The sequence below is a fragment of the Trichechus manatus genome, unplaced genomic scaffold, assembly GCF_000243295.1.
Source record: "Trichechus manatus latirostris isolate Lorelei unplaced genomic scaffold, TriManLat1.0 scaffold00255, whole genome shotgun sequence".
NCBI classification, from domain to species: Eukaryota; Metazoa; Chordata; class Mammalia; order Sirenia; family Trichechidae; genus Trichechus; species Trichechus manatus.
Window position 1 is genome coordinate 2174261 of NW_004444191.1, and position 25990 is coordinate 2200250.

General features: G+C 43.7%; 1 protein-coding gene across 1 annotated transcript in view; it reads left to right on the plus strand.

Moving 5' to 3' along the window:
* CFAP221 (cilia and flagella associated protein 221) overlaps positions 1 to 25518 on the plus strand; it is a 154211-nt gene extending 128693 nt beyond the window's left edge. Inside the window, exons 20-24 of the mRNA XM_004389683.2 lie at positions 3547 to 3705; positions 5043 to 5134; positions 13143 to 13235; positions 20097 to 20192; positions 25410 to 25518. Of these exons, the coding sequence (XP_004389740.1) occupies positions 3547 to 3705; positions 5043 to 5134; positions 13143 to 13235; positions 20097 to 20192; positions 25410 to 25518 (549 nt within the window). The remainder of the gene's footprint in view (positions 1 to 3546; positions 3706 to 5042; positions 5135 to 13142; positions 13236 to 20096; positions 20193 to 25409) is intronic.
* The last annotated feature ends 472 nt before the right edge of the window (positions 25519 to 25990 follow it).

The following is a 25990-nucleotide window of genomic DNA, read 5'->3' on the forward strand; positions in this document are numbered from 1 at the left end:
AACAATTCTAGTATATATTTTTAAGATAATAGCTTTATGATCTTTTCTAATTACATATATGAAATCTTCCAGTTCATGAACATGGGATGTCTTTCCATTTATTTAGGTTTTCTTTCAGCAATGTTTTATAGTTTTAAGTGTATAAGTCTTACACCTCCTTAGTTAAATCTATTCCTAGGTATTTTATTCCTTTAGATGCTGTTGAAAAGATGGAATTGTTTTCTTCATTTCCTTCTGGGATTGTTCATTGCTTGTGTGTATGGAAACACAACTGATTTTTGAATGTTGATCTTGTATCCTGCAGCTTTGTTGAATTCCTTTATTAGCTCTAGTAGCTTTCTTGTGACTTCTTTGGGATTGTCTATATATACAATCATGTCATCTGTGAGTACAGTTTTACTTCCTCCTTTCTGATTTGGATGCCTTTTGTTTCTCGTTCTTGCCTAATTTCTCTGGCTGGAACTCTGAGTACAGTGCTGAATAGCAGCGGTGAAAATGGGCATCTTTGTCTTCAGCCTGATCTTAGGGGAAGGTTTTCATTCTTTCACCATTGAGTATGATGTTAACTATGGATTTTTGAAAAATGCCCTTTATCGTCTTGAGGAATTTCCTTCTATTCCTGCTTTGCTGAGTATTTTTATCATGAAAGAGTGTTGGATTTTGTCACATGCTTTTTCTGCATAAATTGAGACACTTCATGGTTCTTTTCCTTGGTTTTATGAATGTGGTGTATTACATTGATTTTCTTATGTTGAGCCATCCTTGCATTCCAGGGTAAATCCCACTTGGTCATGGTGTATTTTCCTTTTAATATGCCATTGGATTTGGTTTGCTAGTTTTGGGGGAGGATGTTTGCATCTATGTTTATAAGGTATGTTGGTCTGTAGTTTTCTTCTGGCGTCTTTTTCTGGCCTTGGTATCAGGGTAATGCTGGCCTCGTAGGACGAGCTGGGAATTGTTCCCTCCTCTTCTGTTTTTTGGAAGTGTTTCTTTAAATGTTTTGTAGAATTCACCAGTGAAGCTTCCTGGTCCTGACCTTTTCTTTGTTGGAAGATTTTTGGTTACTGATTCAATCTCTTCACTTCTTGTAAGTCTGTTGAGACTTTAGATTTCTTCCTGAGTTAGTTGAGGTAATTTATATGTTTCTAGGAATTTGTACATTTCATCTAGATTATCTAATTTGTTGGCATACAGTTGCTCATACTAGTCTCTTATAATCCTTTTTATTTCCGTAAGATCGCTAGTCATGTCCCCACTTCCGTTTCTGATTCTAGTTATTTATGTCTTCTCTCTACCATTGGTTTGTCAGTTTTCTTGATCTTTTCAAAGAACCAACCTTTGGCTTCATTAATTCTCTCTATTGTCGTTCTGTTCTCTAGTTCATTTATCTCTGCTCTAATATTTATTATTTCCTTCCTTCTGCTAGGTTTAGTTTGCTGTTGCTTTTTCGGTGCCCTAATGTGGAAGATTAAGTTATTGATTTAAGATCTTTCTTCTTTTTTAATTTGTACAGCTATAAATTCCCTATCAGCATTTTTTTTTTTTTTTTTGCTGCATCCCATAAGTTTGTATGTTATGTTTGCTTTTTCCTTCAACTCAAAGTATTTTCTGATTTCCTTTGTAATTTCTTCTTTAACCCATTGGTTGTTTAATTTCCACATATTTGTGAATTTTCCAGTTTTCGTTCTTTTATTTCCAGTGTTATTCTATTGTAGTCAGAGAAGACACTTTGTAGAGAAGGACGTGGAATCTGCTATTGTTGGGGGTGGAGTGTTCTGTACGTGTCTGTTAGGTCTGGATAGCCGATAGTGTTGTCCACGTTCTCTGTTTCCTTACTGATCTTCTATCTAAATGTTCTATCCATTTTTGAAGGTGTTGTATTAAAGTCTCCAATGATTGCTGTAGAACCACCTATTTCTCCCTTCAATTCTGTCAATCTTTGCTTCCTACATTTTAGGAAGAGCCCTCAGGAGCTCTAATGCTTCTCACGACAAGTTCTTCCAGCCTGGGTGAGTTGTTGCTATATGCGTGCATTACTTTAAGCAAAATTGAAGTAATCATAATGTGATCACTCAGACCACTTACTTCTGATAACGATGGCCCCCCAGGGAGATCTAAATCATGGCGACCATTACAGACTGATATTGCCATTTCCAAAGAGGTCTCATTTATTACACTTGGTCCATGCAGATCAAGAAAGCTGGCCAATGGCACACCCTCAGTCAACCAGTGTAGGAGATGCTCCTGAAGGTCACACATTCAGTTCCTTTCACCTCATGTCATGCACCCTTGCTCCATGACCACCCCCCGCCATAGGCCAGCCCTATCCCCTAGCACATTATCTTCTTAGATGTTACCTTGGCTCATTCTCAACCTCAGGGACTCACTGAGGTGTGTGCTTGTTTCTCCATCACTGTGGACATCATACACTCCCTCAGTGGACACCATTGCCTCCCTGTCTTCCTCCCTCTTTCATGTCCATGAGTTCAGTCAAGAGCCGTCTCCTCATCTTTCCCCTAGTCCCTCATCTTGGCCCTCGCTGCAGATCTGCCTCTCCGCACTCCCAGCTTACAGGCTTTCCAGGGTTCTTAACTAACCAGGACAATGGAGTGCGAGGACCCCATCCAGGCTCTGCCTCCCCTTGCGTCTGCGCTGCAGCGTCTCCCTCGGTCTAGTTTCATTTCCTGTCGGCTGATGCTTGACGGTGAGATTGAGTTTCCGTACACCGTCCGGAATTGTTTTATCGTTGTTAAAAGCAAATCACACAAACAAGCAAACAAATAAAGCAAAGCCTCAGCTTAGTGGTTCTTAAACATCTGTAATGAAAAACTGTGAGGGGGGAAAAAGGCTATTTATGTTATTGTTTGTGACAGAAATAAGTTTTTTGTTGTGTAAACCCTGGAAGGAACATTCAGAAGCTCTATATTTTAGTGTTTTGATATAATTGCTCTGTGCCTCCATCAGCTCTGCTAGAAAATTAGCAAAAAATAAGACCTCCCTAAAAACCAGATAACTCCATCCAAACAGAGCCTTCCAGAATTGAGGACATTACCCAAACGTTACTAAATGTTGACGTTGTCTGGAAGGTCAGATGTCATCCCCTTCTTTGTCTTCTCTTTAAAGTGGTTTTTAAGCAACTATTTTTGTTCTCAAAACCAGAAGCTTATTTGCTTTTTAAAGCCAGTTTGCTTATTTAATAATTCCCCTAATCCATCAAATTCAGAAGCAAATACTTAGGCCAGTTTATGCTGCCATTTCAGTTATACTTGTTTTCAAGTGAGCTTAGGAAACCCACGTGGCATGGCCTGAAGCTCTTAAACCATTTTAAGAAAATGGTTTAAAATGGCTGAAGAAAAGTGACATTGACGAATGACTGTGACATTTAGAAGCCCTGCCGATGTGAAGACACCCCTTCAGCCTGCTTCTCTTCCTCAGACGAGACGCCGTGGAATAGCTGCGGAGAACACTGGCTGACGTCTCTCCTTTGCCTGGCTTAGAAAGTGGTAAACAGAAAACCATCTTCCTTTTTTTTTTTCTCTTCTGTAGAATCCCAGCCCAGGATTGTTTGCTGTGATGCAACCTCTGACCTACCCAGAAACCGTAATAGATTACCACCTCTGCCCTTACCCCAAGTACAAGTTCACCAGAGAGGTCCATGAGGGGTCCAGCATTCCCTTCACCCAAAAGCAGTTTCTCCATCACACGGTAATGCTGTCAGGGAGGGACAGGGGATGCAGGGGGAGGGTCACCGCTGGAGCTGAGAGAAAGAAGGTTTGCGGCCACAGCTGCAGAGCGGGCGGGGTGACAACTGCAGCATTTGCTCGCGCTCCTCCAGCCATCCCTGGGGGTCAGTGATGACAGCCTGAGCCCCTCTGTCCCATCACAACCCGCCTCTCATCATGCGTTGCCCTTCTGTAACAGCCTCGCTCATTTTCCCCTTGAAGGCTACTCCTGAGGTTCGTTTTATTCGTCTTTCAACCGTGTCAGAAGGGTCATGTGGCCAGCATAACCCTGTGGTCTGACTCTTCCTTCTCTGGCCCCACCAAGTGTGGGAACACCAGGGGTGGACAAGGTACACGGTAGGGGAAGTGGCTGCCAAAAATTCCTCCTCCCTCAGGTGACCTACCTGACCTGACTCTCTGGCTGTCCCAGGACATCCCTTGGGGGGCTGCCCTCAGGCCTCTCAAACTCAAAAAATCCCCAACTGTGCCCATCTCCACCACCCCCAGAGCTGCCTGCTCTGTTTGAGTTACCTCGTTGCCTTTTTGATCTATCGACTTGGGCAGGGACCCTGTCCCTCTTGGTCCCTCCCTCTCCTTCATTCCCCGTGTCTGACCATCGGTGCGGTCCGTCAGTCTGCCTCGTACACAGCGGGTGCATCCACCCACCCCCCCAGCCCCACCCCATGGCCGTACCGCTGAGTCGGCCCTCTGCGGAAGTCCTCCTGAGACACGAATCTGATCACGTCATTTTCCTGCTTGAAAGCCCGCGGGGTCCCTGCTGCCCGCAGGAGCAGCGCCAAGCTCATCAGCTTGCTCCACGAGGCCCTTCAGGATCTGCCTGCCTCTCCCATCAGCCCCCATCACACCCCGCGCTCCACCGAGCTGGGGGTCTCCTGACCGTGCTCTCGAGCATGGGGCCATGCACTGGCACCCCCAGTTCGCCTGGTCTGGCACGCCATCTGATGAACTACCCGTCCTCTGTGAGTGTGGCTTTGGCGCTGCATTCACACATCATCAGAACAATCGCAAAACCGCGTCTGTCCTTCATCAGAAGGCTGTGGGCCTCACATGCCTGATGAAGGAGGAAAGCGCCTTCCTTGTCCCGACCGTAATTGTGTGTTGACTTGCTGAATGTCCTTTGCTGGTGCAATTGTCTTTTGGCTTTGGAAAAATTAAATCAAACTTAATGACATTACACATTTTCGAGCTAAACTCTTAAGAATGAAAAAATGCAGCTGAACGAAATGGAAGTTCTTGCTGCGTTTTACCTCTCTAACCAGTTCCCTTGCGCTCAGTACCCCGTGCCTGCTTCCCCTACAGGATATTATTCCCGGCATCATGCACTGGAAGAAGTTCCGGTCACTGGTTCTGTCGTCCCTGCCCAACCCTTCTAGGACAGAGCCGACACGGAGGTAAGCCAGCTCGTCTGTGTGTGTCACGGAGGCACGTTGCCCTGCAGGTGACAGAGGCCGTGACCCTAAACAGTTCAATGCCACTGGTTTGTCATCTCGTACTCTTAATGCACAAGGGATGGCTGCGCATCGGAAACGATGTGACAATGTGTCACCTCTTGTCACGTTCGAATCTGTCTTAACGAGGTACACATAAAACAGTCAATGGCACAAGTGGCTAATTGGCGGTTCTTCAGTACAAGCAGAAGCCGGTCCATGTAATTTGGCTGAGACAGTCACAGTCACTTTTAGAATTTGCTTGTTTCCCCTAATTGCCCACATCGGCCATCTGCACGCTCCACATCCAATTCCAAAGGTTCACTGCTCTCTCACGCCATCACCCGGCGTTAACTGTGAGTCCCCACAGCTGTTATCACGGGGGGACGCAGCTCTGCTACACATACAGCCTGCAATGGGCAGATGAGAATACTGTCGGTCCAAAGAAAGAAATTTAGAGTCGCCGCACCTTTTGGATTTGCTTATTTAGTATCCCTTCCAAGCCCGAAGGTACCCAGCAGGTGGCCTGATGACTTTTCAGGAGGGTTCTGCCCAGCCAGTAACCCTCTCCTGAGCCCATGGGTTTGCTCCTTTAGCCCACTGCCCTTATACATATAGTTCAATGAGTTACTGGTGAGGCAATGTGACTCATTCCCCCAAATGATGATCATCAGTTGTCACCTTTGTTCAACCCCTCTCATCTATAATGGGGCCCACCCAAGCGGAGCAGAGTCCTGTCACAGCCCAAAGAATTGTCAGACCTGAGCTCTGTCACCAACCAAGAAAGGGACCTAGAATCTTTATAACCCCCTGCCCTCACGCCACTCCCACCCTGCCACCAACATGTGGTGGATCCCCGGCTCAGAAAACCGAGTTCCTAAGTTCCCTCCCCTCACCAAGAACGCCCCCAGCCTCCAGGAGCTGTGTGACCTCCCACACGCTCCTTGGCCACCTCTCTGGGACCAGTCCTCTCACTGATGTCACAAGGAAATTGGACTTGCTGCAAAGGTCCCTCTCATCAGCTACCACCAGTGACCGCCCTGACGGGGAACACAACAGAGAGTCCCTGATGGAGCAGCAGAAAGGTGGGGTGCAGAACTCAAATTCTAGTAAGAAGACCAGACTTAATGGTCTGACTGAGACTGGAGGAACCCCAGAAAGCATGGCCCCCGGATTCTCTATCAGCCCATAACTAAAACAGTTTCCAAGGCCAACTCTTCAGACAGGGATTGGACTGGACTGTGGGACATGAAGGGATACTCGTGAGGAGTGTGCCTCTTAGCTCAACTAGATACAAGAGACTAAACGGGCAGCTTCTGTCCGGAGGTGAGATGGGAAGGTAGAGAGGGTTAGGAGCTGGTTGAATGGACATAGGAAATCAGGGGTGGTAAGGAGGGGGGTGCTGTCACAGTATGGGGAGAGCAGTTAAGGTCCAATAACAATGTATGTGTAAAATTTCGTATGGGAGACTAACTTGAAATGTAAACTTCATTTAAACTACAACAATAAAAAAAGAAAAAAAGGTCCCTCTCAGCCTTGACATTTTAATTTTAGGCAGAGCAGGAAAACTTCTCAGCTGTGCAGCTCTGCCTATATACCACCCATCCACACCCTACCCGTCCACCCAGGTATTTGGGGAGATGGCTGGAGTCCAGCGTACGACTCTATACCACTGAATTTTGCTCCTGCCTTTATTACCAGCAGGAAAAGCTCTTCCTGAATGAAACAAAACCCAGCCTGATTTCCAGAGGCTTCTCCATGTACTGTCCCTTCTGGGTTATTTTCTTAATGATTCTCTACCACTCTCCTTTGGCTGGAGATTAAAATGAGGGAAACACGAAGCACCCAGTGTGGGATTTGGGACGTGGTAGGAGCTCAAAAATATTAGATCCTTTTCTCTGAGTTCATTCATACCTCATTGCCATCCCAAAATAAACTCAGCATCTTTGTTGTTCATTTTCACGTATTTCTAAGATCTGAGATCTCCAGAGCTGGGGGGAACAGCGGTACTGTAGAGAGAACAGAAGCCCTGGAGTCCGACCTGCCTCCGTCACTCACTGCTGTGTCCCAGCTGTATGGCCCTGGGCGAGTTCCTTACTGCTGAAACCCTGTGAGCAGTGATGTGCTCACCTGGGTAGCAGGGGCGATGGTGGTATCCTCATGGGGTTGTTGTGAGATTTAAAGGAAAATGATGTCCGTGAAGCATCTAGTACCATGCCTGCTGCACACTTAATGACTTCCTTCTCTTCTACCCCCCACCCCACCCCATAAACGCTGGGGTCACTCTGTTGCCACCAGTGGCGACGCTGTGCCACTGCCCTGACAGGCCTCCTTTTGCTGTGTTGTGTGAACACAAATCGAAGGAGCCCTGTTGGCACAGTCGTTAAGAGCTTGGCTGCCAACTGAAAGGTTGGTGGTTTGAACCCACCAGCAGCTCCACAGCATGAGAAAGATGTAGCAGTGGGCTTCTGTAAAGAGTGTAGCCTTCATGGAGCCACGAAGGTTGGATGAACCCCTGAATCTGTTGCCCTGAGATAATCTTTAAACCGTACACCAAAAATATCCCCTGAAGTCTTCTTAAAACCAAACAATAGCTTAGCTTAACTAGTAAGAAATACCTGCCTTGAGCATTATGCTCTTTTAAGAATTATCTGTATGGGATCAAATTGATAACAGCAACTCGAAAGGTTAGATAGGAACCTTAGGGGGCAGTGAGTTTATGTTAATGGGGGAGGAACAACTCTGAAAAGGAGGGTGAGAATGGTTACACCTTGAAGAATGTAATCAGTGTCACTAACTGGTACACATAGAAACTGTTGGTGTATGTTTCTCTGTGTATATTCTCAACAACAACAGCAAAATAAATAAAATTATCTTTTTTAGAAAAAGATTGCAGCCTTGGAAGCCCCGTGGGGCAGTTCTCGTCTGTTCTATAGAGTCAGTATGAGTGGGAGTATACTTGATGACAAAAATGGGAAACAGTGAGAAATGGGAAATTGCCCATGTCCACCCATTGTCAACACGCACAGATCTCAAGAATTAGGAGAAAACATCCTTTTTTTTCCTTTTTCCCAAAGCAGTGTCCTTGGAAAAAATCCCCTGAGACTGTCCTGCCAACATGTAGTCAGAATGCAGTGACCTTGGACTTGAATCAAACATGAATTAAACGTGAATTCTACTCGAATTAAGGAAAACTCCAACCAGGAATTGTTACTTTTTGCTTCTGTGCCTGAGTGCTCTGTTGGGCCAATTTGTTTCTCAAAATAAATTTTGTTAACAGATTATACAACCAAAATAGGATTCTCTGCTTCCTTATCACGGGAGTTCCACTGGATATAAGAGTCCAGATCGTATTTTAATTTCTAAAAACAGTTACAAAATTAAAACGTTAATTCCTTTTTTAAGTCTCTACAAACCCATTAATGGTGTTTCAATTTTGCAGCCATTTTGCCTCAAATTCTTATAAGGTGTTTCCCCTTGTTTCGTTTGCTCCTAAAAATTAACTGTTTGTTGTTAAACCATGCAATGTAGTTATTTGGTGTTTGTTTATTACAAGTCATTTTTCTTATTCATAATAATAGAAACCTGTCATTTGGTTTTCTTCACTCTTTAATAAATTTAGAAAGAATTTGTTCAGTTTCCATGGGCTTCCGTAAAATCTGAGAGTTAGCAGTATGCAAAGAAATCATCTAATACAGTAATTCTCAGACGTTCGGATTTTATAGATGAGTGCAATATCCATAAGAGTTTTGGGAAATTAGGGTCAGAGTTTTATTTTGTCAAGTAAAGACATTAGAACAGAACAAAACAAATATTTTCAAAACCCACCATCTGCTGTTGCCACCATTTCATTTTTTTTTTTTTTCTTTTTATCATGGTGAAAATGTACACACCAAAACATTCACCAACACAACCTCCACATGTACAATTCGGTGACATTGACTACTCTTTGATGTTATGCTACCATTATCACCATCCTTTTCCAAAATTCCCCCACCATTTACATAAATCCAATGCCCCTAAACAAAAACTCTCCCTTTCCCCCTCCTTCTCATCCCTAGTAATCATTAATAATCTGTAGTTTCTATATATTTGCTTATTTCGGATAAGTGAGATCATACAGTATTTGTCCATTTGAGACTGAGGTATTTCGCTCAGCATAAAGTTTTTAAGGTCCATCCAGGTTGTGGCATGCATCAGGATTTCATTTGCCACCATCTCATTTTTAAAAGTAAAACATTTTTAATAGTAAAACACAAAAATGGTAAGAGGAACATGGTCTCAACATTTAAAAGTTGGATAAATGTTGTTTCATGAAAAACTCACTTTGTTGTCTTAGTTGTTACCATTCCATCCTCCCAGACCAGCCTAGTCGCTGGAAAGCAGTCGAGCCTTTCAACTTCTCAGTCCCCCTTCTTGGCAGAAATCCCTCTGATCACACATGTTCTAAAGTTTCTGTGGAATTTTCAACAACCCTCTTTGTCATAAAGTCAGTAAAAAGCACTAACCTTCTGGACGGTGAACTCTCCGCACGATGGAGGAGCAGTCCGGTCTTCACAGAGCTTTCTGGGCCATCTGTAGGTGCCCTTCTCAGAGCACAGTGACAAACGTTGTCTCAAGAGGCAGCCTAGGCTTCTAGGAACAAAAGCAATCACCCAAGCAAACCTCTGTCCTTTTTAAAGAGAAGAAACAGAGGCCCTGATAGACGGGCTCTTGTCTTAGTCACCTAGGGCTGCCATCACAAAATACTCCAAAGGGGGGACTTTAAAGAACAGAAACGTATTTTCTTAGAATTCTGTAGGCTAGAAATCTAGATCAGGGTGTCAGCCATGTTGATTCCTTCTGAGGGATCTGAAAGAGGAACTGTTCCATGCCTTCCTCCTATCTTCCAGTGGCTCCCGGCAATCCTTGGGGTTCCTTTGCTTCTTGTAGCTGAGTCTTCCCATGGGGTCTTCCTCTGCAAGACTCTGTTTTCAAGTCTGTTCTCCCTTTCATAAGGTGCCGCTCGGAAGGGCTTAGGACTCACTCTACTCCTCAGTATGACCTCATGTTAACTGGTAGCAAAAGATAAACTGTGTTTCCAAACAAGGTCACTTTCACAGGTACGGGGTTAGGACTTCAACATATCTTCTTGGGGGACACACATCAATCCACAGGAGAGCTGATCCCCACCTGAGGGGTCCCCCAACCACACTCGTTCAGGATGGCTCCTGTGTCATTTGGCAAAACTCCTTGTTGTTTGAGTACTTCCTTACTTTCTGGCATAACAAAATGTTCCACGTTTATCTTGTACCTACCCTGCCCCACCCTAGAATCAGCCTTTTCTCCAAGGAGCCCAGGCTCTTTTAATGGAGAATGGTATTATTAAAGACTAAGAGCTGGGTGCTAGGTGCACACCTCGCTACACACAAGCCAGGAAATATATACATTATACGCACATGTGCGTGCAGCAGCTGGACACTGAATAAGGAAGACCAGAGAAGAATCGATGCCTTTGAATTATGGTGTCGGTGAAGAATATTGAACATACCGTGAACTGCCAAAAGAGTGAACAAGTCTGTCTTGGAAGAAGCACAGCCAGAATGCTCCTTAGAAGGGAAGATGACGAGACTTCATCTGGCTTACTTTGGACATGTTATCAGGAGGGACCAGTCCCTGGAGAAGGACATCATGCTTGGTACAGTGGAGGGTCAATGAAACAGTGGAAGACCCTCCATGAGATGGATTGACACAGTGGCTGCAACAATGGGCTCAAGCGTAACAACGGTTGTGAGGATGGCGCAGGACTGGGCAGTTGTTTCGTTCTGTTGTATATGGGGTCACTATGAGTCGGGACCGACTCAATGGCACCTAACAAAAACAGCAACATATGCACATATATCTACACATACGTATAAAAATGCATACACACAAAAATATGTGTACATATGTACATATACGTGTGCACATAAATACACATATATATACGTTTTAGAAATCATAGGTTCATACCAATACTTCCAATTCCTTTCCATCCCCGTAAGGTTATTGTTTTCCTTCTCCCACTCCCTATTTGTATGTCCCTTCTTTCACCGTGAGAACCCTGGCTCCTAACATATTTACTCACTTGCTCGATTCTATAATACATCTAAATAATTTCAGAATTGCTTCACCCATAACCACTACATTAAACAAGCAAAATAGGGTTCAGGATTTGTTTGCAATTCTCCCCCACACCAGTCCAAGACTGTGAATACATGTAGTCAAATACTGTGTTCATAAGTTACTTGGTTTATTTCTTTCTTCTTAGTATAATTGTGGAATTTATGTGAAATATTATTTCAGTTTTTTATTTTTTTCCTTCCCTTTCTTACTGACTTAATTTTATATTTTGAATATGAGGAGCATTACTATGTTTTCCAAAGTCAAAACTGCACAAAAATTTATACTCAGAGAAGTGTCACTGCTTCTCATATTTCTCCCACCCCTTGTAGGTAACCAGCTTGGTCTTCTCGTTTATCCTTCCTGTGTTTCTATTTGGAGCCCTGGTGGCGCAGTGGTTAAGAGCTCGGCTGCTAACCAAAAGATTGCAGTTCAAATCCACCAGCTGCTCCTTGGAAACCCTATGGGGCAATTCTTCTCTGTCCTGTAGGGTCGCTATGAGTCGGAATCAACTTGCCACCGGCAATGGGTTTTGGAGCCCTGGTGGTGCAGTGTTTAAGAGTTTGGCTGCTAACCAGAAGGTCGGCCGTTGGTAATCCACCAGCCGCTCCTTGGAAACGCTATGGGGGCAGTTCTTCTCTGTCTTATAGGATCGCTATGTGTTTCTATTTGTAATACTAAGCAGAGTATATGTATTTTTCTTATTTTCTCTTCTTTCTTATCCATAAAGTGGCACCACTATATGTTTTTCTGCACTTTGCTTTTTTCACTTAATAATATTTCTTGAAAATCACTGCATATCAGTTCATAGAGATCTTCCCCATTCTTTATTTACAGCTATAAAAACTACACACCATTGTTTTTATTCAACTAGTCTTTTATACGTGGCAAGCAGGTTCATTTTTGCACAAGAAGAAAACAAGGACAAGAGACCTGTCTTGAAGGCATACATGCATACACCAAGGAGCCTTCAGTTAATCCCCTTGTTTTCCATTCCTGCTTCCAGCCTGAGCCACAGCCCAGAGCCTCTCTGGGGTCTGCGAGATCACTCCCCCCTCCCTCTGCTGCAGCCCTTTCCGTGTGTCTCCTAGGCTCTTCTTTCTTGGCTCTTTTTCATGAGACAACACTCTTCCCAGCTTCCAGAAATTTCTTCCTGAAAATTATTGAGAACCTTGATCCATGGATGTCCTTTCTGCTGTTCCTTTTGCTGCTGTAAGCTCATTTTTTCCCTTTAATATCATTTGAAAGGTTAATAAGGAAGGAGTTGAGACATAAATTAAGTGCTTGTTCCGCCATGTTAATACAAAAGTCTGCTGCCAACGTTTAAAATAACAATACATTTTTCTGTCTAAATTATTTTAATGTCCTCAGTACCCAGGAGTTTTTATATAAAGCTCTAAAACCTGTACTACCAAGCAATCCGTAAGAGGGGGGAAGGAAGGTCTGAAATTGAATAGAACAACTAAGGAAGGACATGAATGTGAGGGGAAAAAATTAAGAACAAAAAGTGAACTATCTAACTACGCACCCCTCAAATAAATGATATAATTTCAGACCCTACCAGCTCAACAACTCTGTGATTCTATGTTTTATTCTGTATCTAAACTCTGGAAAGCGGTGTAATTGGGAACATTCTCCTGAGTTCTCCAGAGGCCTGTCCCACCCCCTGCCTTTGCCCTAGAAAACACGCGTGGGTTTTCAGGAGGGAGGAAGACAGAGCAGTGGAGGGCTCACCGAGTGGTAAAGTAGAAATGCTTTGGGAAATGATATACAGACCCCCAGCCTACTAACGGAGTCACTTCTGTCCGGCTGCGCGTGTCGTTTTCCACAGCTACGATTCCCTCAACCCAGTTATGCTTCCTGTGGACGTCCCTGCTGTCGTGCACGACTTACCAGAAGAAGACAGACTGGAAATCATCGAACGGTACCTTTTTGCCTTTGGTCTCTAATGTGGTCTGTTTCCCATAAATATGGTAGGTGCTATGAGGGATTTCAAACGAGCACACAGTGCCTGAGCCTAAAGCCCAGATAAGAAAATAAGGCCAACACCCAGCCATACCACTAACTAACCAGTACCAGTTGACTTCGGGTCGACCCCAACTCATGGCGACCCCGTGTGTGTCAGAGTGGAGCTAAGCTCCATAGGTTTTCAATGGCCGATTTTTGGGGAGTAGGCCTTTCTTCCGAGGCACCTCTGGGTGGGCTTGAACTACCAATCTTTGGGTTAGCAGCAGCGTGCATTAACCATTCACACTACCAGGGGCTCCATGCCACGAAGTAGATAGGATGTTCAATTTGCAGTAGGGAGTAGAGAGACCCTAAGGTCTAAAGTGTGTGGGTCTCTGATCTCCACGCCAGGAGCTCAAAGGAGGGGAGATCAGAAGTGCTGAACGGGCTGGCAAGGTTTCAGTGGTCACGTGGACTTGGGTCAGCCCTCAAAAGATGAGTAGGATTTGGATAGGCATGCAGAAAAGGCCCAAAAGCCAGGCCCTTACGTTTGATCTTACTGACCGGCATCCAACAGCCAGTGGAAGATGCCTTCTCCTGCGCTCATGCCCTTCTAAACCTGGTGGGCCGAGCAGGGCATGCCCGTTGTCCAGGAGCAGCCTCTCCGTCAACAGCACCTCAGCTTGCATCACTCAGACACCCAGTGCTCGGTGTCTCCAGCCGAATCACCCACCACCAACCCGTTTGCAAATGCCTCTAGGTCTCAGTTACTGCTTTCTCCGTAAAAGTATTTTTAGCTATGTATTCTATCACCACGTAATTTCAGGGAGAAAATCAGAAGCTCTGTATGTTTGAATAAGAAAACAAACCAGTCACTGTTGAGTTGATTCCAACTCCTGGTGACCCTACGTGTGCAGAGGAGAACTGCGCTCTATAGGGTTTTCAGTGGCTGATTTTTTTGGAAGTAGATCACCGGCCTTTCTTCTGAGGTGCCTCTGGGTGGACTCAAACTAGCAACCTTTCAGTTAGCATTGGAACACTTCACTATTTTCACTCCAGGGACTCCATATGTTTTAGCAGACTTTTTACAAGTCAAAAATAAAATCTGTTTAAAAGTTCCAGTTTAATACCAAGATTGCGTAGTTTTGTACATATCCGTCTTTCACTGAAATTTTCCATTAAAATGACCTTTGAGCGCTGCAGATGTTGTATAGCAGTGACAAGGGTACAGGCTCTGAGTTCAAATCCCCACCCTCCTACTTAGTACACTTTGCCCAAATGACTTCACCTCTCAGTGCCTCGATGTCCTCATCTTTAAAATGGGGTGACATAGGACACATCTCATGGGATGGCTGTGAGGAGCAAACAAGTGAATACATGAACAGGTATGTGTCACTCAACGTCCATGATACATTCTGTGAAATAAGACGTTTTGTGACGTGTGAACCCCATTATTATATACAGGAGAGCGGCACGCAGGACGGTCACTTGTTGGGCCTAGGACCTGCAAGCCCGCTGCCAGGTCTCCTCCGAGAACTGCGTCTGGCCCCCACCCACCAGGGTTGGACTCGCCATCCAGCCGGCCACCTCCGGCCACGACGCTGGCTGATCACACCTGCAGCTCCCTTCCCTCCTGTCCTCCTTGCTGCTTTTCCCGCCCTCCCACCACAAGGGCTGTAAACTCTTCTAGCCCGCCCCTCCCTGCGCCCCCTCCCTAGGCCGCCTTTCCCGCTTCTCCTCCCGCCACCGTCCACCGTCGCAGCCCGACCCCCCGGGGGCCACCACGGTGCGGGGGAGCGGCCCGGACCTCTCGGGGGCCATGGCATGGGGAGTGGCTCGGACCACTTGAAGGTCATGTAGGGCTGATTCAACATTCAGAAATCAATTTATGTAATCCATCACATCAAGAGGCTAAAAAGAAAAATCATATGATCACATCAATAGATGTAGGAAAAGCATTTGACAAAATTCAACACCTGTTTGTGATAAAAATCTCTCAGCCACTAGGAATTGAAGGGAACTTCCTCAACTTGATAAAGAACATCTGTAAAAAACCTACAGCTAAAATCATACTTAATGGTGACAGACTAGATGTTTTTCCCCTAAATCTGAGAACAAGACAAGGATGTTCCCTCTCACCACTCCTATCTGACATCGTACTGAAAATCCTAGCTAATGCAATTAGACAAGAAAAGGAAATACAAGGTGTACAGATTGGGAAGGAAGAAATAAAACTGTCTTTATTGTCAGATGACATGATTGTCCAGGTAGAAAATCCCAAAGAAGAGACAAAAAATCTCCTGGAGCTAATAAGTGTTTATAGCAAGGTTGCAGAATCCAAGGTTAATATACAAAAGTCAATTGCTGTCCTGTTTACCAGCAATGAACGGTTGGAACTTAAAATTAAAAACACAACACCGTTTACATTAGCACCAAAAACTGAAATACTTACACATAAAGCTTTCAAAATATGGACAAGATCTACATACAGAAAACTACAAAACCCCAATGAAGAAATCAAAGATTAAATAAATGGAGAAATATTCCATGTTCGTGGATAAAAAGACTTAATGTTATTAAGATGTCAATTTTTCCCAACTTGATCTATAGTTTCAGTGCAATCCCAATCAAAATCCCAGCAAGTTATTTTGTAAACATTGGCAAAATGATTCTAAACTTTGTATAAGAAGAAGAAAGACTCAGAATAACCAGCACAATACTGAAGAAGAACAGAGTTGGAGGACTGACAGTGCCCAGCTTAAGACTTAGTATAAAGTCCAGTGATCCAGAAAGTGTGGTGTTGGTGAAAGAATACACAAATAGATCAATGGAACAGAATAGAGAGCCCAGAAATACAGCCGCAGAAATAGGGCTAACTGATCTTTGACAAATGAGTAAAGGCAGTTCAGCGGAGAAAGGATGGTGCTGGAAACACTGGATATCCACATGTAAAAAAATGAAGCTAGACACTTGACCTTATACCTCTCACAAAAATTAACTCAAAATAGCTCATAGGCCTAAATGTAAGACACAAAAATACACAACTTCTAGAAGATAACCATCAGTCAGAAGTGCAGTGAGAATACTCCTTAGAAGTGAGAACGGTGAGACTTTGTCTCCTTTACTTGGGACACATCATCAGGAGGGTCCAGTCCCTGGAGAAGGACATCATGCTTGGTAAAGTAGAGGCTCAGCAAAAAAGAGGAAGGGCCTCATCAAGATGGATTGACACCGTGGCTGCAACAATGGGCTCAAACACAGCGATGATTGTGAGGACAGAGCGGGATCAGGCAACATTTAGTTCTGTTGTGCATAGGGTCGCTGTGAGTCACAGCAGACTCAATGCACGTGACAATAACAACAGAAGATACCATGGGAGAAAATGAAGGTGACTTTGCCTTTGGTAATGACTTTTTAGATACACCACCAAAAGCAGGATCTATAAAATAAAAAATTGGTAAAGTGGACTTCATTAAATTATACAATCCGTTGTGATGGCAGCAAAGAAATTCTGATAATTCAAGTGCTGATAACAATTTATCAATGCCACGTTAAACTAGACGTGTGTGATCACAGGAAATGCTTTATGACGCGGCGAACTACAGAGTCTTTCACATTTTATATCCTCAAAAACGGGTGTACGTTGATTACTGTTTCTGTAATTTTCTTTTGCAAACATGTGTTAATACTCTCAGTGCCTTTTTATAGGTAAATAATCAGTTAGTGAAATCCTAAATGTCTGAGGGTTATATCTAGTTCTTCTAAGCCCTTCCCACATGTAGTTATATCTGAAAAAGACATCTTAATAACACTAAGTCTTGCTATCCATGAACATGGAATATCTCTCCATTTATTTAATCTTTGATTTCTTCACTGGAGTTTTATAGTTTTCTGTATGTAGATCTTGTCCATATTTTGAAAGCTTTATGTGTAAGTATTTCATTTTTTGGTGCTAATGTAAACGGTGTTGTGTTTTAATTTCAAGTTCCAACTGTTCATTGCCGGTGAACAGGAAAGCAATTGACTTTTGTATATTAACCTTGGATTCTGCGACCTTGCTATAAACACTTATTAGCTCCAGGAGATTTTTTGTCACTTCTTTGGGATTTTCTGCATGGACAAGCTGAAGCTGCTGCGCGGAGGTATTCAGCGGAGTGCCGCAGCCAGGGCGGCACAATGCACTCGTCCTTCAGGTCAGGTGCCCGCTATGGAGCCGTTCAGCAGACCAGAACCCAACCAGCACTTCCTCCATTCAGCACTGATGCTCTGACCCTTGTGACCCAGCTTCCTCATCTTCGGAATGGGAATAAAATAGTCTCTACTTCACAGAGGGTTGTTGGAATTAAAGGAGATAATGGTAATGTGAGCGTGGTAGTAACAGCAGCTAACGTTTACGGAGCACTAATGTGTACCAGCAAAGTGCTTTGCAAGCATGTCTCATGTAACCTCCACAATGAGGTCTTACTGTCCACACTTCAGAGATGAGGAAATAATGTTTGCAAAGCACCAGCATAGTGACTCCCATATAGCACATGCTCAGTAAAAGTTTGCTTTCAGTCCAATGGGACTGAATAACTTTTTGCGGTTTTCACGGGTATTTCCTTAACACAAAATTGGAATGACCATCTCTGTTTATGCCTCACTGCTGAGTAAAGTGTTCCTGTCTGTAATTCCAACCTTTGAAGCGTTTTTTGCTAGGAAAGGTATCAATGGTGATAGATCTTGGAAGCATTTCTCTTTGACTGAGTGTGGTGGAAACTGCTATCAAAAAAAAAACAAAAAACTCTTCTCCTAAAGTAATGGAGTCGTTGAAACGAGGGACTGAATTTCCCAGCCTGCCTTGCAGTTAAGCTGGCCATTTCACCAGGTACCAATGGTATGTGAGCATTCCACCTCCGAGGTCAGGGCCTTAGAGGTGAGTGTGCCTCCTCCACACTGTCTCCCCCGTTCCTCCAGCTGGAACCCACACAGGCCATGACCCAGCTTTAATCATCAAACAACAAAGCTGGAGGCCAGGGGTTGGCTGGCAGCCAAATCTGGCCTGCTTCTTGTCATTTGTAAATAAAGTTTTATTGGAACACAGCTACGCCCGTTTATTTACGTGTTTCCTGTGACTCCTTCCACGCTAAAATGGCAGAGTTGGGTAGTTGCAATAGAGACCATACAGCCCACAAAACGTGAAGTATCTACTGTCTGACCCTTTACAGAAAAAGCTTGCCAATTCCTTCTCTAGCAGAACCACAAGAAAATAAAGATAACCTAGATCCCTACAGGACTTCACAGAGCAGAACAACCTACAAATCTGGAATACTTACGTCGAGCAATGACTTGAGAGAGAGAGAGAAACTCCTTTGTCCCTTAAGCCACCTCATCTAATACACCGAGCAAGTGGCTGGAGGAAGTGAGGCAAGCCCTGAGGAAGGGAGTGTTCACACAGCACACAGGCAGCCCCAGTAGTTGAATACACTGAACAAACCAGTGGGTCATCAGGAGGATCCTGGACGTGAGAGCCAGATCACTTTGACTAAAGTACTGAGTTTGGGACAAGGCTGTCTGCTGTAAAAGGCATTCTGAAAGCAGCCATCCTGTCCCAGAACGAATCACAGGATTTCAGCAAAGGCAACACTGCCAACAGCAGTAAAATATGAATGTGTGACTCAGCAGAAGAGCTTGGTTTTACCATTCTTCTATATATGTTTCATAAACATTAAATTAATTTTTAAACACCGATTAAAAGAACATTGATTACTGCTCTGGTGTGTGCTTGAGATTCATATTCAATTAAATTACTAGAAAGAGCCACTTTTTATGCTGATTTATTCTCTGCTCCAAAATTGGTGGGTGTGTGTGTTCTTCAATGTGTATGTTTGATTTGTGCAAAATATGCGTATGTGTGAGACGTGGTCCCTCTTCCATATTTACTGCCTAGCGTATCAGCGGTTCTTCAGTGCAGATTTTTCTCAAGGAAAAGGCATGTATATCTGCTGAGACCTTTTTGCTGTGGTTGTGGTGGTGGTTATTTTTGAGTACTGAGAACTTTTTAAAGCTCGTTACACCAAAAACAACCATCCATATAATGAACTCATGCCCTTCTCTGTAGACCCAGCTAAAATCCGACCTCCCAGCCATCTCATCCATTCCTATTTATAGCCTGAAAGCCTCGTTGAGTGGGCACTTGTCACAGGCTGACTTGTACTGTGGATTGTTCTAGGAGGTGCCTCTGTCTTCCATACCGGGGCAGCCCGGAGGCCCCCCGAGGGGAAGAACTGGTTTGTACTTGACCCTGTTGTCCATGGTGTCTAGCACAGCAGGGCTGGCTGCTCTAGGGATGGAAATGCCCCAGCGTTGCCCCTGGCAGCGTGCTTTGTTTTGTTTGCCTTTAGTTTCCAATGTGCTTTCTCCTTTAGCCCATGCATGGTTTAGAAGTATACAGCTTAATTTAAAAGAAATTGTGGATTTTCTAGTTACCTTTTTTGCTGTTGATTTCTACTCTAATTCCCTTGTGGCCAGGGAACATGATCTGAATGATTTCAACCTCTGAAAATCACTCAGGCTTGCTTTATGGCTCCAGAGCTGGTCAATTTTGATAAATGTTCCATGTGCTCTCGAAAAGAATGTGAATTCTGTAACCCCATTTTTTTAAATGGCATTTTATTGTTTGTTGGTGGAAAGCAATTTATCAGCCTTCTGCCTGTCTTTACTTATAGACTCAACAAAAGTAGATGGAACAACAGTTGAAAGCCATAGACTTGAGTGACTTAAATGATCACAATATTTCATCCTATTTTCACTTTGGAAAGGCAAAACAGTTCCAGCTAAACATCTTATTCCTTTTCAGTGAGCTCTGTGAACAGGATGTAGACATTATGTTGACTCCAGAAATGATCCAGGTGGAATTCCCAATGTTGGACCACAAAGACACCAAGAAGGAGAAGTAAGTGAACGTTTTTGTGCCTTAGTGAGAGGTAAGCTTGGATAAAATCTGTCCTACATAAAGTACAAACTGTTGTGTGGTCTGAATCTAAATATCTCAGGTTTAGAAAGAGATACATTTCCGATGCCATAGATATTTAGATAGATAGATAGATAGATTTTATGCCCATTGTGTCCCCTCGAATATTCTTGGTAAGTAAACTTTTAAACCCCGAATCCAATTTTTCCATCTGCTTATAATTTAATTTCTTATAAAACAGAGATGTGTCTATTTCTCATTAATAGCTGATTGGGTTTCATTCAGTATAAGAAACCCAGGCTCTGGACCCAGACGAGAGGAGACCTGGGGCTGAATCCATCTCCACCATTTACCGTATCTGAGATCTTGAGCCAGGTTACTTCTCTCTCCTGGGCCTCTCTTTCCTCATCTGTAAAATGCAGATAAAATCTCTCTCACGGGGTGGTCGTGAGGATTAAATGAGTTGCCAGATGTGAAAGCGTTTAGCGAGTTGCTTGATGTGAACTGGATGCTCAGCAAAGGTGACTTCTTTCCTTCCTCACTCCGTCAGGTGGCTCACTAGCTAAGCAAACATCTTCATAGTCATAACAAAGATGGATTTGTTAAGACTCTTTGTAATTTAAATAACCACCTATAGTTCATATGTTTTATAAATTTGAAATAGTTTTTTTAACACTTTTCTTGCGTAAAAGAAAACGCCTTTTTTATTCATAAAAAAGCAAAATACACAGAAAAATATAAAGAATAAAAAAAAATCCCACAACTCAGAGGTAGTAACTTTCACATTTTCGTTTTATTTGATTGTGTTTTAGGTGAAAGTTTGCAGCACAAATTAGTTTCTCATTCAAAAATTTATACACAAATTGTTTTGTGACATTGATTACAATCCCCGCAATGTGTCAGCACTCTCCCCCTTTCCCTTTCCACCCTGAGTTCCCCGTGTCCATTCATCCAGTTTTCCTGTCCCTTCCTGCCTTCTCATCTTTGCTTTGGGCAGGTGTTGCCCATTTGGTCTCATATACTTGAATGAACTAAGAAACTCATTCCTCATGTATGTTATTGTTTGTTTTATAGGACTGTCTAATCTTTGGCTGAAAGGTGAACTCCGGGAGTGGCTTCATTTCTGAGTTAGCAGGGTGCCCGGGGGGCCAAAGTCTCGGGGGTTCCTCTTCCAGTCTCTGTCAGAACAACAACATTAACTTATGTAACCAACACCCATTATTGGGCACATAGATTCTTTTCACTGTTTTGCTGTTATAAGTAATGTTGCAGCAAGCATCGTTGGGCCAGAATTTTCTGCAAAACATACTAGATAAAAACATAAATTCTAGGTCAATGTGTGTTTTAAGGTTTTAATATAGATTGCTAAATTGCCATCCAGAAAGTACACCAACATACCAGCAGGTCAGGAGTGCTTGCATTCTGTGTGGCTAACTGCCTCCATGAACAACTGCCTCCTTTGCCATGAGACCAGAAGAACTAGATGGTGCCCCGCTACCATTACTGCATGCTTCAGTCAAAGAGTTTATAGATGAATCCTGATTGAAAGGAGGAAAATGCAGAATCTCAAATCCTCATGGACTCCAGACTTCCTGGAGCCATGAAGGTTGGATGAACCCCTGAATCTGTTGCCCCGAGATCATCTTTCAACCAAAAACTATCCCCTGAAGTCTTCTTAAAACCAAACAGTAGTTTAGCTTAACTAGTAAAGAATGTCTCCCTTGAGCATTGTGTTCTTTTAAGAACTATCTATGTGGGTTCAGCCTGACAGCAGCAACTCAAAAGATCATATAGGAAGCTTGGGGGCAGTGAGTTTATGTTAATGGAAGAGGAACAACTCGGAAAAGGAGGGTGAGAATGGTCGCACAACTCGAAGAATGTAATCAATGTCACTAAATGGTATGTGTAGAAACTGTCGAATTGGTGTATGTTTTGCTGTGTATATTCTCAACAACAAAATAAATAAAATCGAAAAGAAAAAAGAGTGCCTGCATTCAAACACCTAGGCTACATGGACTGCTATCTTTTTTTTCTTTTTCTCATTTTTACCAATATGATAAAAAGATGACCATCTTATTGTTTTGATTTTCTTTTCTTTGCTAGTAGTGATATTAAAAAGTCTCCGATGGTTATTAGCTATTTTTCTTCTTTTGTGACAGGCCTGTTTGTCTTTTTGCCTATTTTATATTAAGTGTTTATCTTTTTCTTATTTATTTGTAACAGTTCCCTGTATGTTAAGGATAATTACCCTTTCTTGTATGGGTTGCCAATTTGTTTTCTCAGCTTGTATTCTAATTTTGTTTAGGATTGTTTTTGTTTTTTTGTGGGGGGGATCACCTTTTCTGAAAGAAATGCCAAATGCCCAATATTCTGGAGTACTATGGGATGTCTTTGGCTTGTCTGTGGTAACTTCAGAGGTCTGCAGCAACCAACACTTCTCAAAAGTTGGCAGTTCCTGGTAAAAGAGAGTTTTTAAAAAACAAAAACAAAAAAAAAAACGAACCTGTTGCTATCAAGTTGACTTTGCCTCACGGCGACCCTATAGGACAGAGTAGAACTGCCCCATAGAATTTCCAAGGAGTGGCTGGTGGATTCGAACTGCTGACCTTTTGGTTAGCAGCCGAGCTCTTTAACCACTGCGCCACCGGGGCTCCACACAAAAGAGAGTTTAGGGAATGAAAAATTTTAATGGTATTTCAGTGAGCATCTGCTTTGATCAGTTACTTAGTTCCATAAAATAGCCTGTTACACTGCATAGCACCTCGTACCTGTTACAGCTCACCACTTAGGTACACTTTGTCTTTTGTTTCAAGTTTCAAATAGTTAAGAGTTTTTTAAATACCACCCCTCCCCGCCTTTTCTCTTCTATTTCAAAAATTACCCCAGACATAGAATAGCTTGCCCTGTGAGCGGGGTTGTGTCCAGTACTCTATATTCCTTGCACCTGAAGCAGTTTGTTACCCTTTGTACTGTGGAACTACTGTTGAATGCCACTTGGTTTTCCAATTATTCTTAGATGAAATAGAAGTACTCTTTTATGTATGCACCCAAAGGAGTGTGTCATTCTTTTTCTTTTTTAAACAGATTTCAACTACTTTACGAAAAGAAACTAAACCAACACGCAGTAAACCCTACACATTTTCTGCCCACCAAATGAACTTTCAGTTTGTTCAGTTTTTCAAAGTATGCATGCATTTCACACATGTGCAGTCAACATGTGCCTGGCATTCTGAGTTCAGTTGTTTTGCGGTTAAAATTATTTTATGTACATTTTTCCACGTGTCAAAATTGTCAACAGAATGATCATTTTCTTGGCTGCAGAGTATTCTAACAGGTTGATATCCCATAGACTATTTTCACAGGTTACTTGGTTCTGAAATCCTCTTCATCTCAAAACAAGCATTATCCCATGTGCAGCTTTGTCTTCTTTGTCCTTACTTGTACCCCTTCTTCACCTCGCAGCCTCCTTAGCCAGAAGCCAGTGGATTCCCCACTGTCAGACACACAACGCAGCCAGAGTGTGAACATTCAGGGGCAGAACCAAACAGCGCATAAATTGTGCTTGATTCCCCCATGAACACTGCTGTCCATTTGGTTCTTGGCAAACGTTTATTTTTGCGGATGCCCTCCCTTGCTGGCTGTAATTAATCCGAGAGGCTCTTTGCTGCTTCAGCAGTGATCTCAGCCCCCTCAAGACCCGCTAAGGGCAGTCGTGTGGTAGAAAACCTTAAACATCCAAGAAACTGAGATTGCCTTTCATTGCTGACACATCATTCACCACTCCTTATAGTATCACGATCTCCCCGAATCATTAATATCTTTAAGGGGAGATGTGACCTGTATAATTTTAGATGTGATTCTGTAAAGTGGTGCTAGCTAGTGTTTTCAATTCTTGTGTTAAGGAACGTTTTAATGCTCCATTTTCAGATAGTTCTGGTTTTCCAAAACTGTCACATTTGCCGGGACTTCACATTTCACCCTCTACAGAAAATGTTCTAGAAGCACAGAATTTTTTTTTCCTTATTTTATTGTTTCGAAAATATACATCATTTTTACATATATAATTTGGTGACATTGTTCACATTATGCAGCCATTCTGGCTTTTTTTTTCCCCGAATTATTCCACGACCGTCGACATAAACTCAGGCAAAAGCTCCCTCTTTCCGCCTTCCTCCCACTCCGGGTGGCCACTGATAGAAAGCAGGCAGGTCACATAGGTGAGCTCACAATCTTCAGACAAGACATCTGTCCTTGCAACCAAACACATTCATTTCCTCTTAGACGTTTGCATGGTAGTAAGCAAGACAACAATTTCTGAGCTAAGTCTCCATCCTAACCCTTGGCCAGAGCCCACCAAGAAGCCAGTTGGCCCCTAAGAAGCCCGGGTGCTTCCCACCTCTCAGCCCCCCATTGTTCTCACCCCTCAACTGACAGCCACATTTTACACATTAGGCTGAAGTTCTACCCAACAGCCCCTTACCCGCCCTGCAATCCAGGTGCACAGCCCTCCCGCTCGGCCCCTGCCTTTCTGGAATCACTGTCAGTGTTAGAGATACTGTGTCTCTTTTATTCATAAAGATGGAGAATCAACTAATGCTGATGAAGCATTTGGAAGATAACATGCTTCTAAATCCCTCTGGGTGATTCGTTGTTTTACCTTCACAGCAGTGCTGGGAGATAGAAGTCATCACCATTTACAATCAGCAAGGCCCCTGGGTGGCATTGTTAAGCACTCGGCTACTAACCGAAAGGTTGGCAGTTCAAATCCACTTACAGGTGCCTCAGAAGAAAGGCCTGGCAATCTACTTCTGAAAAACCAGCCATTGAAAACGCTGTAGAGCACAGTTCTACTCTGACACACATGAGGTCACCATGAGTTGGAAATGACTTGACAGTGACTGGTTTGTTTGGATTTTTTTTTTTTTTTTTGTCTGATACATGAGGAAACAGACACTGTAAAAGTTTAGCGGACTCGTCCATCCTAAGAAACCAGTGCAGCCGAGATCGGAAGCCGGGTGTGCGTTATTCACAAGCTGAGCTTTTTCACTCTAATTCTAGTCGAAACCCTTTTTCGTAAAACACTCCACGGAAGTTCACTGAACATCCCGGGCAGCGCTGGGCCCAGCAGAAGGGCACTGGTGGGTGACTCGCGCGTGTTATTAGTTGCCCTCACGGCCCTTGTCGGGTTTTGGCATTTAGAGAGGTGAGAGACGAGGCACAGCCCCCTGAGAAGGCGGGAGAGAAGATGCTGGAGGAGGTGAAGGACCTGCGGGCGAGAGCTCTCAGCCCCTACCTGATTCTGGAGTGAAGCCCACCATCGGTCAGCGCCTCTCACACGCTTCCCGTACGACGCCTAGCCCCTTCCTGTCCGTTGAAGTGCCTAGAGAAAAGAACTGACATGTGGACGATGTAGACATTTTTCAACTATCATTTTTCTTTTTAAAAATAAAATGGCGTTAATACGATGACAGCGTTTGAAGCTTCTTGGTGCAAGACTTAGGGCGAGAGCAAAGACCGCCTGAGCGAGGTGAGAGCTGCCCTGGCTGGGGCTAGGGGCCAGGCCCTGACAGCTGCTCCGGAGGGTGGTTTGGAGGCGCGGGCACAGGGCCCGAGGTGGGGCGGGTTTGGGAGGAGCCGCTCCCGCCTGGCTCCCTGAACCCTGCAGACTCGGCTTAGGCAGCTGCTCCCAGGAAGAACAGCACTGGCATGTCCGTTGGCACCCCGAGTCGCCCTGCCTGTGGCAGACTGGTGAGAGAGCACTGAGACTGGGGGACATTGTG